Here is a 14,720-nt window from a genome sequence, read left to right as displayed (position 1 = left end):
CTCCCTGTTTCTTGTAAGAAATTGGTAAATGTGCAGGAATCGGCTGAAACAGACAAAAACACAGTAATTTAATGCCCTTGGGTACACATATCTGGACAAGGCCTAAACAGGTTGCTGGGTGAACACTGGAATTCAGTCAAGTCACATGATCTCAATAAAGAAAGGTGGTTTCCACTCTCAGGGAAGAGCTGTGCTTGGGCTAGAGCTGACTCTGGTAATGCTCTGTCCACCAAAGTTAAGCCCAGAGAGTGAAAGAAGAAAGCTCTGGAGCCTGTAACAAAACAGTGGCAACTGCCCTCTACAATTCAGGACTTGGGGAATAAGGTGGAAATTAACAGCAAAATGCATGTTTTGATTGCAAAAAGGAAGTAAATGAGTCTCAGTTTGAACCAAGGAAAAACAGCTTACTATAGCACAAACATTTGCAGCCATTTTCTTTATTGGCTGACACTCACAGCACACTGACTAACAACCAGTAAGTGTCTTCTCCTGCCTCCATCGACAGAACTTGTTATATATCAGGAAGACATGCAAATAAGGTCTCTCTCTCTCTCCTCATTAAAACCAGCCAGCACTGACCCTGAAGCTCAGGCCAAGGAGATCAGGCCTGATTCCTAGGTCTCCTTATTCAGGGATCAGCACTGAACATAGACCACACCATGGATTTCCGTCTGATTTTGGTTTTTCTTGCTGCTCTTTTAAAAGGTAATTCATAGGCAGGAGGAGATACTGAGTCCATCAGTGGACACGGTGAGATGGATAGTGAGCTTGTATGACAGTTTCCTGACAGGATTCTTTCTGTTTGCAGGTGTCCAGTGTGAGGTGCAGCTTGTAGAGTCTGGGGGAGACGTGGTGCAGCCTGGGGGCTCCCTGAAACTTTCCTGTGTAGGCTCTGGATTCACTTTTACTAGCTACTGGATGCATTGGGTCCGCCAGGCTCCAGGGAAGGGCTTGGAGTGGGTTGGAGCAATTAATCCAAATGATGGTACAACACACTATGCACCGTCCCTGAAGGACCGATTCGCCATCTCCAGAGACAACGCCAAGAGCACTGTTTACCTGCAGATGAGCAAAGTGAGAGCTGAGGACACGGCCACTTATTACTGTGCAAGAGACACAATGAGGGGACCTCGGTGTGGACCCAGACATGAACCTCACTGTGAGGCCGCTCACGACCGCCAGGGGGCGCACAGCACACAGAGAACACAGGTTCCCCTCAGGAGATGATGCAGAGAAGATGAAGCACTCATCTCAAGGGCTGGGCTGCATTTTTTCTTACATTTCTCTGGGAGGTCTCTCTGGATGTATGTTCTGATGGGATCCGATGTTCTCAAAACGGTAAAGTCTCTCTTGAAAGCACATGTCACAGTCCCTGCAGGCACATTATAAGGAAGTTCCTGGATGTTCCAGACATTCAGACTCACTCTCTCTTTCTCCACATTTAACACAGACTTTGATCATATTTCTTGATCATAAAACCACATCTGTTTAAGAAAAAAAAAACAAGAGTACGGTGGGGCCGAGATCATCAGACCTAAAATGCCAGCAGTTCTCAAGCCTCCCCCTCTCTGAGGCCTGTGCGTATCAGATCCAGATGTCACCTGGCAGTACTTTTAGATGACTCAGGGTATTATGACATCACCTTCTTCTGTGTTCAACATGAAAATGTGAGTGTACTGCTGCCTTCAAGAAAATGTCACAAGAAGTTAGATTAAAAGAGATCTAGTCAGGAAGAAAATCACACACACACACATGCAAGAGAGAGGGATAGAGAGAGAAACAGAGATAGAGAGACTGAGACACAGAGACTGAAGAATTTGCCATTGTTCTCTAAATCCACATGGGTCACACTGGGTCTATGTTATGTCATCTCATCACTGACAGAGCCAACTCATTTCTCTAAGAGACAGAAAAAGAGCCTCAGGCTCTGGTGAGTTTCCTTCACTGTGTGAGAAACTAAGAACATCTTAGTTACTTTTCTACTGCTGGGATAAGACACCATGACCATGGCCTGTTTTAAAAGGGACATTTATTTCAGCTTACAGCTTCAGAGCCTCACAGTGGGTGATGACTAAGCAACAACTTGGTGTCTGGAGCAGCAGCTGAGGGCTCACAGCCTGGTGCACAAGCAGAAAGCAGAGAGACACACTGAAATGACCTGTGCCTTTCACAACCTCAGAGCCTTCCCCTATAACATATTTCCCCCATAACCTCTACATATCCTTTCCTTGTCCCCACCCTTCCCATTTGTAGACAGTTTCATTTCCATTTCTTTACTAATTGCATACGTGGTTGTTTCTAAGCAGGCAATATGTAAGGACTACAAATGAGAAATTCATGCAAAATCTGTGTTTCTGGGGTCTTAATTTATTTAATGAAATTATCATTAGTTACATCCATTTTCCTAATAGTGGAGTGAGATGAAAAATTTATGCTATGTTGTGCTTCTATCATGTTTTCTTTATTCAATCGTTCAAGTTACAGAAGTGTTGGTTGTTACTGTAATTCAGTGCTTGTAGAATATGAGGAAAAATGACCATTTGTGTGCACAGATTTCTGCAGTATACGCACTTGTAGTCAGTGGCGTAAGTTTTTAGTATCTTCCTGCTGGTAAAATATGTAAGAAGGTTGTAAATCCTTGTAACTTAGGGGTTTTCAAAATTTTCAGCAACCGTTATCCTCATCACAACCACAACCTGAAAATCAATTTTTCACGTAGAGGAACAAAAGTCTCAGGCTGGGATTCTGATTAAAACTGAGAGATTAGGACTGGATGTTACATCCATAGGGTATGCACATGTGTCAAGATGGTTATTTCCTCAGACAGGATTAGAACTTGGACCTCATAATCCTGCTGTCTGACCCAGGAGTCCTCATGTCCTTCTTCTCCAGCTCATCTAGGTTCTTATGTAAGAAAGACCTGCCTTGTGAATATGCAAATTATGGGAGTCTTTGGCAGTAAATAGTGGGATAGCAACGCCAAACAGCAACATATGTTCGCTGTGCTCCCCACAGTCACTGAGTACACAGGACCTCACCATGGGATGGAGCTGGGTCGTCCTCTTCCTGTTGGCAGCAGCTACAGGTAAGGGACTCACCAGTTCCAAATCTGAAGAGGAGACAGGGACTGAGATGACAATGCCATCCACTCTGCCTTTCTCTCCACAGGTGTCCACTCGCAGGTCCAGCTGCAGCAGTCTGGGTCTGAGGTGGGGAGACCTGGGTCCTCAGTGAAGCTGTCCTGCAAGGCTTCTGGATACAACTTTGCCAGCTACTATATGCACTGGGTGAAGCAGAGGCCTGGACAGGGGCTGGAGTGGATTGTATGGATTGGTTGTGGAGGTGGTGGTACTAGCTTTAACCAGAAGTTCCAGGGCAAGGCCACACTGACTGTAGACACATCCTCCAGCACAGTCTACATGGAGCTCCGCAGCCTGACAACTGAAGACTCTGCAGTCTATTACTGTGCAAGAGATTATCACAGTGCTGCAACCACATCCTGAGTCTGTCAGAAAACCTAGAGGAGCAGGAAGCTGCCCTGAAAGTGAGATGACAGAACAGATTATCCTGAACAGTGGCTTAGAAATAGTCATCCTATAGCAGAAACTTGATTTTTTTATAAAGAAGCCAAACCACATAATGGAAAAAGGATAGCATCTCCAAGAATGGTCTACCTGGATGTCTACATTTAAAAAATGCAAATAGATTCATATTTATGATGCTGAATGAAAGTAAAGTCAAAGGTCCCAACAAAACACTAGACACACTAAATGTATTAAAAGAAAAATTTGGAAAGGAACTTGATCTCATTGGCAAAGGAGACAACTTCCGAACAGAACACAAAACGCTCAGGCCCTAAGACGAATAATTAAAAATGGGGCCTCATGAAACTGAGATGCTTCTGTAAAGCAAAGAACAGTATCCATAGAACAAAATGACAGTATACAGACTTGGAGAAAGTCTTCACCAACCCTACATCTGACAGGGAGCTAATATCCAAAAATCAAAAGATGAGGTAACACCAATACTCCTGAAACTATTCCACAAGATAGAAACAGAAGGAACACTACCAAACTCATTCTTTGAAGCCACAGTCACCTTGGTACCTAAACCTCACAAAGACCCAACAAAGAAAGAGAACTTCAGACCAATCTCCCTCATGAACATTGATACAAAAATACTCAAGAAAATACTTGCAAACCGAATCCAAGAACATATCAAAGACATCATCCACTGAACATAGTAAAGGCAATATACAGGAAGCCTAAAGCCAACATCAAACTCAATGGAGAGAAACTTAAATCATTCCCACTGAAATCAGGGATAAGGCAAGGCTGTCCACTCTCTCCATATCTCTTCAACATTTTTCTTGAAGTCCTAGCCAGAGCAATAAGACAATTGAAAGAGATCAAGGGGATACAAATTGGGAAAGAAGAAGTCAAAGTATCACTGTTTGAAGATGATATGATAGTATACATGAGTGACCCCAAAAACTCTACCAGGAAACTCCTACAGCTGATTAACACTTTCAGCAAAGTGACTGGATACAAAATTAACTAAAATAAATTAGTAGCCTTCCTGTATACAAAGGACAAATGGGCTGAGAAAGAAATTAGGGAAACAACACCCTTCACAATAGCCACAATGACATAAAGTACCTTGGTGTGAACCTAACCAAGCATGTCAAAGACTTGTATGAAAAAAATTTCCAGTCTCTAAAGAAAGAATTAGAAGATGATATCAGAAGATGGAAAGATCTCCCATGCTCATGGCTTGGCAGGATTAACATAGTAAAAATGGCCATCTTACCAAAAGCAATCTACAGATTCAATGCAATTCCCATCAAATTACCAACACAATTCTTTACAGACCTTGAAAGAAAAATTCTCACCTTCATATGGAGCAACAGGAAACCCAGAATTGCAAAAACAAATCTCTACAGTAAAAGATCTTCAGGAGGTATCTCCATCCCTGATCTCAAGCTGTACTATAGAGCAACAATACTAAAAACTGCACGGTACTGGCATAGAAACAGACTGGTGGATCAATGGAATCGAATAGAAGACCCTGACATAAATCCACACACATATGGACACCTGATTTTTGAAAAAGATGCCCAAATGATTCAATGAAAAAAAGACAGCATCTTCAACAAATGGTGCTGTCTAACTGGAGGTCTACTTGTAGAAAAATGCAAATAGATCCATACTTATCACCCTGCAAAAAACTAAAGTCCAAGTGGATCAAAGGCCTCAACATAAAACCAGACACACTAAACCGCTTAGAAGAAAAAATGGGGAATACCCTGGAACTCATTGGCACAGGAGACAACTTCCTGAACAGAACACTAACAGCACAGGCTCTAAGAGCAACAATCAATAAATGGGACCTCATGAAACTGAAAAGCTTCTGTAAAGGAAAGCCCACTGTCCTCAAAACAAAAGGACAGCGTACAGATTGGGAAAAGAACTTCACCAATCATATATCTGACAGAGGGCTAATATCCAGTATATATAAAGAACTAAAGAAGTTAAACAGCAAAAAATCAGTAATCCAATTAAAAAATGGGGTACAGAGTTAAACAGAGAATTCTCTGCAGAGGAATATCCAATGGCAGAGAAACTCTTAAAGAAATGCTCAGCCTCATTAACCATCAGGAAAATGCAAATCAAAACAACCCTAAGATTTCACATTACATTCATCAGAATGGCTAAGATCAAAAAGTCAAGAGAAAACACATGCTGGAGAGGTTGTGGAGAAAGAGGAACCCTACTCCAATGCTGGTGGGAATGTAAACTTTTACAACCACTCTGGAATGCAATCTAGTGCTTTCTCAGACAACTAGGAATAGCACTTCCTCAAGAGCCAGCTATACCATTCCTAGGCATGTATCCAAAAGTTCCTCAAGTACACAATAATGACATTTGCTCAACGATGTTTGTAGCAGCTTTATTTGTAATAGCCAAAAGCTAGAAACGACCCAGATGCCCCTCATTGGAGGAATGGATGCACAAATTGTGGTATATCTACACAATGGAATATTACTCAGCAATAAAAACAAGGAAATCATGAAATTTGCAGGTAAATGGTGGGATCTGGAAAAGATCATCCTGAGTGAGCTATCCCAGAAGCAGAAAGATGCACATGTTATATACTCACTCATATAGACATATAATATAAAATAAACCTACTAAAATCTGTACACCTAAAGAAACTAATTAAGAGGGAGGACTCTTGCTAAAATGCTCAATTCCAGAAAGGCAAAGAGGCTGGACATCTGAAGAAGGAGAAAAGAGGGAACAAGTCAGGAGCCTGACACAGAGGACCTCTGAAAGGCTCTGCCCTGCAGACTATCAATGTAGATGCTGAGACTTATGGGCTACCTTTGGGCAGGGTGCAGGGAATATTAGGAAAGAAGTGGGAAACAGTAAGATCTGGAGAGGACAGCAACTCCACAAGGAGAGCAACAGAACCCAAAAAGCTGAGCGCAGGGGTCTTTCCTGAGACTGCTATTACAACCAAGGACTATGCATGGAGATAACCTAAGACCCCTGCACAGATGTAGCCCATGGCAGTTCAGTATCCAAGTGGGTTCCATTGTGATAGGAACAGGGACTGTCTCTGACATGATCTGATTGGCCTGCTCTTTAATTATCTCCCCCTGAGGGGGAAGCAGCATTATCAGGCCACAGAAGAAGACAATGCAGCCACTCCTGATGAGACCTAATTGACTAGGATCAGAAGAAAGGAAAAGAAGTCCTCCCCTATCAGTGGACTTGGGGAGGGGCAGGCACGCAGGGGGTGGAGGAAGGGAGGGATTGGGACAGGAGGAGGGAGGGAACTATGGGCGGGATACAAAGTGAATAAAGTGTAATTAATAAAGAAAGAAAAAAGAAAAAAATAATCTAAAAAAGAAAGAAAGAAAAAAGAAAGAAAGAAAGAAAGAAAGAAAGAAAGAAAGAAAGAAAGAAAGAAAGAAAGAAAAAGAAAGAAGGAAGGAAGGAAGGAAAAAAAGGAAAGGAAAAGAATAGAAAAGAAAAGAAAAGAAAAAAGAAAAGAAGAAAAAAAGAAAAGGAGGGAAGACAATACAATAGGTAAAACATTTATTGCACAAGCAAGAGACACTGATTTTGGAACCCAGATTTCATGCAGCAAGCTTGGAATGGGTGTGGATAGTTATAATTCCAGCACCAGTTGGCAGACATATGGATCATTGAAGCCTATTGGCATGATGGTAGGCCTCATGGAAGAACTTCGTGTTCAGTTAGAAACCCGGTATTAAAGACATGTTTTAGGTGGTGGGTGAACAACAGGCAAGGTCTAACATTAGTTCCTATATATGTCTATACACACAAGCATACTCACTTTTGTGCACACAGCCACAGTACTTAAAACAACACACACACACACACACAGAGAGAGAGAGAGAGAGAGAGAGAGAGAGACAGAGAGAGAGAGAACCTACTTGCAGAAAGGGTGTCAATACTCAATGCAGAGTTAGTGTGTGATCCATCAATTAGCCGTATTGTGCTGTACCATAAATATGGAAGTTCAAACTCTTATAAGAATATTTGCATAGATAGTCAGTCCGTCATAATCTACAATACTCTACCACAGAAATCATCAAATGTTGAATGACTAAACATGCCAACTACTTCCAAAAAAGTGCCAATTTGTGATCACAACATTTGACATTCATGCAATGCTTTCTATGCTACAATGTGGATGAATCCACAGGAGATTAAAAGTGAAAAAACAAAAGCCCAGCCAGGGGTCTTTTCTAAGTCTGATACTCCAACCCAGGACCAATCATGGAGATAACCTTGAACCCAGATGTAGCCCATGGCAGCTAAGTATCCAAGTGCATACCCTAGTAAAGGGAACAGGGACTGTCTCTGACATGAGCTCAGTGGCTGCCTCTTTGACCACCCGTTAGGGGCAAGCAGCCTTGCCAGGCCACAGAGGAGGACAATGCAGCCAGTCCTGGTGAGACCTAATAAGCTAGGGTCATATGGAAGGGGAGGAGGTCCTCCCCTATCAGTGGACTTGGAGTGGGGCATGGGAGGAGATGAGGAGGGGAGGTTGGGATTGGGAGGGAACTAGGGAGGTGGCTACAACTGGGATACAAAGAGAATTAACTGTAATTAATATAAGAAAGTTTTAAAACAGTTAATAAAAGGATAGAATGTTGCCTCATATGTCATGTTTCATCCCCATAAAATTCAAGGCTATATAAAGTCTATGGAAAGTGGCAGAAAAGGAGGACCTGTGAACATGGAATGTGAATATGGGATGGGTTATATTCTATAAGTTTGAGACAATGATAAAACACAGAAAGAGCTGAGAAATGCATTTCCAACATTGTGAATACTATAAATTTCAGGGTACTGTCTAACTAAATTGTTACTCATATTAATTTCACAAAAAAATTGAGCATGAAAAACAGATGGAATTAAATGAAAACTAAGGCTTTCAGTCGAGACAAATGAACCTATGGATGGTACAGTGAATATATCAGTGGACAGAACAGGTAGAATCACAGAGGACAACAGAGACACAAATACCATCTCAGGTCCTTTGCGAGGCATGGGGAGATGAATCCAAGACCATCACCCTAAACTATGTCACTGCTTGTGACACATCTGTGCCAACTCAGGAAAAGTTCAATCACAGGGAAATTGTAGCATCTGCCACAGGAGAAGGTTCTGCTTACCCACAACCATGCCTGCCCCATTGCAGCAATAGTTGACAAGGACATCTAAATTCTCCTGGTAGACCAGCTGCTTCGCTTGCCACAGAAAGTCATCTAAATTGTAGGATCCATAGGCCAATAGAAGAGGAAATCAAGATGACATGATTTTGAAGCATAATCTGAAATCATCAGAAAATTGTAAATTCTACAATCACATCTTTCCCAAGTCCATATCAGGAGTGTCTTTGAGATGGGGACTTTATAACTGACAAAGCATGCACTGGAAGCCATCATGGTGCTCCTACAATCAGGGTGGAAGACTTGTCATACTGCAGGGAGTCAGGGACACATCAGGGGGCACCAAATCTCCACAGTTTCACTTGTATCTCTGAAGCAGGTGCACAGAAGGCCAGAAAACATTTCCTGTCAGTCCTGGGCTTCCTCTCTCTGCCCAGTATGCAGAAGAAACTGCAGGACAATGAAAGTGGCAATTTCTGACTTCCTTTGACAAGTAACACCTGTGCTAGCAGAACATGAATGGTGCAGTACAAAAGCCTTGTCTGCATGCACAGCACTCTTGTACTCATTTCTTGTATTTCCTGCCTCACTTCTACTGTTTTTGTTTTGTACCCTATTGTAATTATCTTTCCTTTGTCCACAGTACAAAACAGTACAAAACACAGTACACATTCAAATAACACTGTTTAACTCTGAGCCAAATGTAAGGCATCCCTACTTTCGCCTCCTATTCATAAGCAAGGTTCTGCTTTCTCCTTGAACTGTATCACTTAGTGTTCTGTTGCTCTTTGTGGCTCATCATGTGCACTGATGGAAAAGTGTCAAATGTGGAAATAAGTAGAATCAGATTTCTCTAATGATGAAACCAGTGCCCTGAAGTTTGGAATATAAAAGAGAAGAAATGAGATTGAAATGAGAAAAAGTTTTCATGAAGGTTTACATTATCAAGAATGGATGGTTTTTGCTAAAATTTCTTCATATTTGAGCACAGAGTTGTCAATTACAGTATTCTTAGGAATCAATATTTTATACTGTGGTGTGATATTTTTCATATATATTGCTTTATTGTCAAACTATTCTTTCTTTTCAAATTTGTACTATTTTAATTACCTGCTTGTGTCTTTGTGTGGGTATGTGCACATTGGTGTAGATGTCCAAAGAAGCTGAAGCATTTGTCTCCCTGAGGAGTTGCAGTTTTAGGTAGTTTTGAGCTACCTGATTTGGTTGCTAGGAATCACACTGAGGTCCTTTGGCAAGCCGTGCATGTGTTTAACCACCGATCTATTTCACCAGCTCTCCAAACTATTCTTGTTATAACATTTGCTTCACCATTTTTACTGAAATGACATTTTAATTTCATATTAATATAAGTACATTATTCTCCCCAAGCCTTCTCTCGTAACTCCTTGCACTATTTCACAGTTACAACATTTACTACATGACTTACATAAATGGGGATCACACATTTTAAGTAGAAATGTATTTTAATTTTACAGTAAATTTCACCAAGAAAGATCATACACTGATATGGAAGTGCAGAGGACCCTAAGAGTTGAGGACCAGCCCCAATTTAGAGGCAATAGGCCAGGAAGTACTGATGCAGAGGGCAGTCTCAACTATAAAGATGGAGTCATTGATTCCGAGCACAGAGCAGGACAGCCACATTATGAGTGGTCAGCGTAGGCCACTCTTGCCCTGTTACACATATAAATTTCAGGGTAGAGCACTGAAGCTGTGAGGTGCATGGTTGAGAAAAGTCACTCTGCAGACCCAGCTCAAGCATATACCTTAGGAAATAACAACCAGCAAGAAGACATGAATACCAGATACTAAAGGCATAGGCTCAGCCCTCTATGGTCAGAAATCCTCATATGTCAATTTGTATATGTGGTTTAGCTCATTATGAGTTAGTGAGCACAGCCTCATGCAAATCCGTAGAAGAGTTTGGAGTAGAAAAGTGAGGGTCTCCTCATATACCAGCAAGGAGTGCCTGGTTAGTGTCAAGGATCACAGAGCCCACACATCATGCATCATGTATTGGGTGTGGAAATTCCTCTTCTTGATGGCAGCTGTCCAAAGTAAGACATCGGAGGCAAGAGCTTCATAAGAAGCTGAGGTAATTCCAAGACATCTCACATTCCTGTGTTCTCTCCCCAGGTGTCCAAGCCCAGGTTCAGTTGGAGCAGTCTGGGTCTGAGCTGAAGAAGCCTAGAGAGTCAGTGAAGATCTCCTGCAGGGCTTCTGGCTACACTTTCACTGACTATGGAATGCACTGGGTGAAGCAGGTGCCGGGAAAGGGCCTGGAGTGGATGGGTGCTATCAACACTTATAATGGAAACCCAACATATGCCGAAGACTTCAAAGGGCGGTTTGTCTTCTCTTTGGACACCTCTGTCAGCACTGCCTATCTGCAGATCAACAGCCTCAAGAATGAGGACACGGCTATGTATTACTGTGCAAGACACAGTCTGAAAACCACATCCTGAGTGTGTCAGAAACCCTGAGAGGAAACTGGTTCTACTGTGGCACAAAGCAAAAGAGCAAATACTCTTCTCTTGATCTTTGATTAGGATTTTGAGGTTAGCATAACAGATAGAAAACTGGCCTCTACTCACCCACAGAATATTCTAACTGTTGTCTTGAGAGACCGTTTCCAAAAAAAATAAATAAATAAAAGGTACCTGACCAATGTGTGGAAAGTTTTATGTTGTATAAAACAGTGTTATTATGAGAGATATAAATATATAGCCACTAAACTGACTACAAACAATTCTGAAAACAGTGTTTAGAAAGCAATATAAGACTCTACCACGCTCTCAGAGAAAATGAAAAATCCAGTGATCTACAGTTTTACGAGAGAGGTGGGGAGATGAGACAGAACACAACTGCAATGGGAAAAGTTAGCCTACAAGCAGCCAGCCTAGACAACAGATGATCATAGACACCCACTCCTGCAGTAGGTTTCTGTAGATGCCTCGCTAAACAATGCAAATGCACATAAATTACATATTCCAAGAAGTGAATAGTTGAAGATTCTCACTGATATGCTACAGTTAAATATAAAACAACCAACCAAACAAATGTATCTGAGGTTAAGCCAGTCTTTGGTTTGACATTCCCTCAATCTATGTGCCATTCTGATTCATACACATCTTGTACAGAAGACAAATTTTAGGTTAATATTTTCATGGGTGGTTTTTGTGTCCTCCTCCAACTCCTGAAAGTCCTACCTGACTAAAGAAGGTGACGGCTTCAGGCTCCATACCCTCCACTGTTAGAAGTCTCAGGTAGGGTCACCCTCCACAGTCCTGGGAGCCTCCCCTATACATAGATACTTCACCAACAATTTCTTTTCTCTTTCCAAGCCTTCCTCCACAGTCCCTAACCCTACTCTCTCCTTACCTTATCCCCATCCTTTTTACCCCCCACTTCTCCCACCATCTTCCTCATTTCATCTACTTCAGATGTTTTATTATACCTCTTTCTGAGTGAGATTCAAGCATCCTCCCTTTGCTTCTTTGGGTCTGTGGATTGTGGAATGCTTACCTGAAGTTTGTGGTTAATATTCACACATAGGTGAATACTTACCATACACCTGTTCCTGAGTCTGGGTTACCTCCCTCAGGATAAACTTTTGTAGTTCCATCCATTTGCCTGCAAATTTCACAATATCTTTGTTATTAAAAGCTGAGGACTATTCCATTGTGTAAAGGGACCAACTTGAGACCCACCCCATGGGGAAGAGCCAAATCTTGACTTTATTAATGATGCTCTGCTTTGGATACAGACAGAATCCTAGCATGACTGTTTTCTTTTATACTTCATCCAGCAGCTTATGGAAACAAATTCAGAGACCCACAGCCAAAGGATAGGCAGAGCTCAGGGAGACTTTTAGAAGACTCCTGTGCCTAATGGGGCTTATAGAGACTGAACCAACAATCAAAGAGCTTCCATGGACTGGACCTGGACCCCCTACACATATGTAGAGATGTGCAGCTTCTTCTTCACATGGGAACCCTAGCAATTGGAGTGGGATTGTCTCTGACTTTGTTGCCTGCCTTTTTATCTTGTTCCCCTAGCTAGACTGCCTTGTCTGGCCTCAGGGGGAGAGGATGTACAAGTCTTGCTGTGACTCGGTGTGCCAGGATGGGTTGTTTCCCACTGGGGCCTTCTCCTTCTCTGTGGAAAGGGGGAAGAGAGAATAGGGAGAGAGGGCAGCAAGGATTGGGAGGGGAGAAAGGGAGGGAGCTACAGGTGAATAAACTATAATTAATAAAAATATCAATTAAGAGACTTCCAAGATGGCGGCAGCTAGTGTGCAGCTTAGCTGAAGGGGAGAGGACCCGCAATGTGGAAATTGGTGAGTGAAGGGGCTGATCAACCCAGAACAAAGGTATCTAGACTCCCAAGAAGAAAGATACTAACCATGATCAGAGTCCTTCTAGAATCAGGTCAAACTCCTTCGGTAGGAGACACCCCCCAAGAGGTGATCCCCAGGCACCTCCCCGCACCCAACACCCTACTCCCTCCTTGGAGGAAGCAGGAGGCGTCCACCAGAATCTACCACAGACCACCTGTCTGCACCCCAGCCCCAGGGAGACCTGCAGCTCCCACCAAAAAAAATTAAAAAACAAAACAAAAAAAAAAAAAAAAAAAAAAAAAAACAAACCCGAGATGGGGCTGAGAAATCCCAGTCCTTTCAGGCACTCCCCCGAGGGCCCGAAAGCTGCCTTAACCCTGCAGCAGCAGAGTGAAAGGATAGAGAGGTGCACAGCAGTTCACAGCGCCCAGCCCCCAGTGCTGCCGGCTGCTCCTAACGAACAAACTTCAGCTCGGGATCTGGGACTGCTGTCATTCAACAAGTCCCGAGACGCTTCTGGATCCAGCACAATAAGGACCAGCACCAAGTCTTAGCACAGGCGGCCCCCCGGCCCCTGGCCAAGAAACCCCGGCTCAGGTTCAGAATTGAGAAGTCCCAACCCCTTCTGGCACTCCCCTGAGAGCTCCACCATAAGCTTGCCCTAGAGGAGGGGAAGGACAGAGAGGCAGCCTGCCAGAGGACACAGCACCCCCTCTGCAGCTCATCCAGCGGCCCCTGGCAGAGAAACCCAAGCTCTGGATCTGAGGACACTCAACCATACCTGGTTCTCTCTCGGAATCAGCAAACATAGGTTCTACTGCCAGGCTGCTTTTCCAGAGAGATCTGGGCACGGGATCTGGGATTGAGAACACTCAACCCAACTCTTTCCCGCGCTACCCCGGGACCAGTCAACATAACCAATCCTGGCAGAGGGAAAGGACAGAGAGGCAGCACAAAGGAAAGGTGGACACTGAGTCCCACAGCCACAGTGTCACAGAGCCCACTGTTACCCTACCCGTGCACTTCCGCAGCAGGACCAATCAGAGAGTAGAGAGCAACTGGTCCTGCAAGAGAGTGAGTGAGCCTTCTAAGGAGAGTTTGCCCCAGACCCAGTGCCTTTCCACAAAAGCAACCAGATGAGATCCCTGCCACCCACACCCCTAGTGTGGGCATCATAGGGATTCTTGGGATAGGGACCCCAACATTGAAGCCTCTGCCTTGTGGGTCCACCAGTGTAATCCAGGCAAAAAATCCCTGGATCTCAGACAGAACTGCATAATAGTGGCCTGCAGGCCACTGCAATAGTCAGAGAATCCACATATGCACACTGTGCCCGCTAAAAGCTCATGCGAATAGCACCAGCATCACATTCCTTACTTAGGCAAAACTGCAACCACAACGCACACTACCAAACCAGTGAACCTCTCTCATCTTCCTGTAAAAATAGTCCAGAAAACAGAAAGAGACAATCATAGCCTGAACTACAAACTCGAGAAACAAACAGTGAGGGTTATAACTAACCAGATGGCTAGAGGCAGACGTAAGAACAAACCCAACAAAAATCAGGACATAATGACCTCACCAGCAACCCCACAAAACAATGGACACTTCAATTCACTAGATATACAAACAACCTCAAAACTATGTTTC

At 43.2% G+C, this 14,720-nt stretch overlaps 3 gene segments (V, D, J or C); all 3 read left to right on the top strand.

Moving 5' to 3' along the window:
* The first annotated feature begins 601 nt into the window (after positions 1 to 601).
* Positions 602 to 1,227, top strand: LOC129675090 (Ig heavy chain V region 441-like). The segment is given in 2 exon segments: positions 602 to 705; positions 809 to 1,227. Coding segments are annotated over 2 exon segments (465 nt in total).
* Positions 1,228 to 3,039: 1,812 nt separating this feature from the next.
* Positions 3,040 to 3,503, top strand: LOC129675096 (Ig heavy chain V region 186-1-like). The segment is given in 2 exon segments: positions 3,040 to 3,085; positions 3,169 to 3,503. Coding segments are annotated over 2 exon segments (381 nt in total).
* Positions 3,504 to 10,742: 7,239 nt separating this feature from the next.
* On the top strand, positions 10,743 to 11,196 carry LOC129675089 (immunoglobulin heavy variable 7-4-1-like). The segment is given in 2 exon segments: positions 10,743 to 10,788; positions 10,868 to 11,196. Coding segments are annotated over 2 exon segments (375 nt in total).
* The last annotated feature ends 3,524 nt before the right edge of the window (positions 11,197 to 14,720 follow it).

The sequence above is a fragment of the Psammomys obesus genome, unplaced genomic scaffold (assembly GCF_907164565.1).
Source record: "Psammomys obesus unplaced genomic scaffold, mPsaObe1.curated_primary_1811, whole genome shotgun sequence".
Taxonomy (NCBI): domain Eukaryota; kingdom Metazoa; phylum Chordata; class Mammalia; order Rodentia; family Muridae; genus Psammomys; species Psammomys obesus.
Note: the sequence above shows the minus strand (reverse complement) of the source record. Positions and strands in the feature narration are given on the sequence as shown.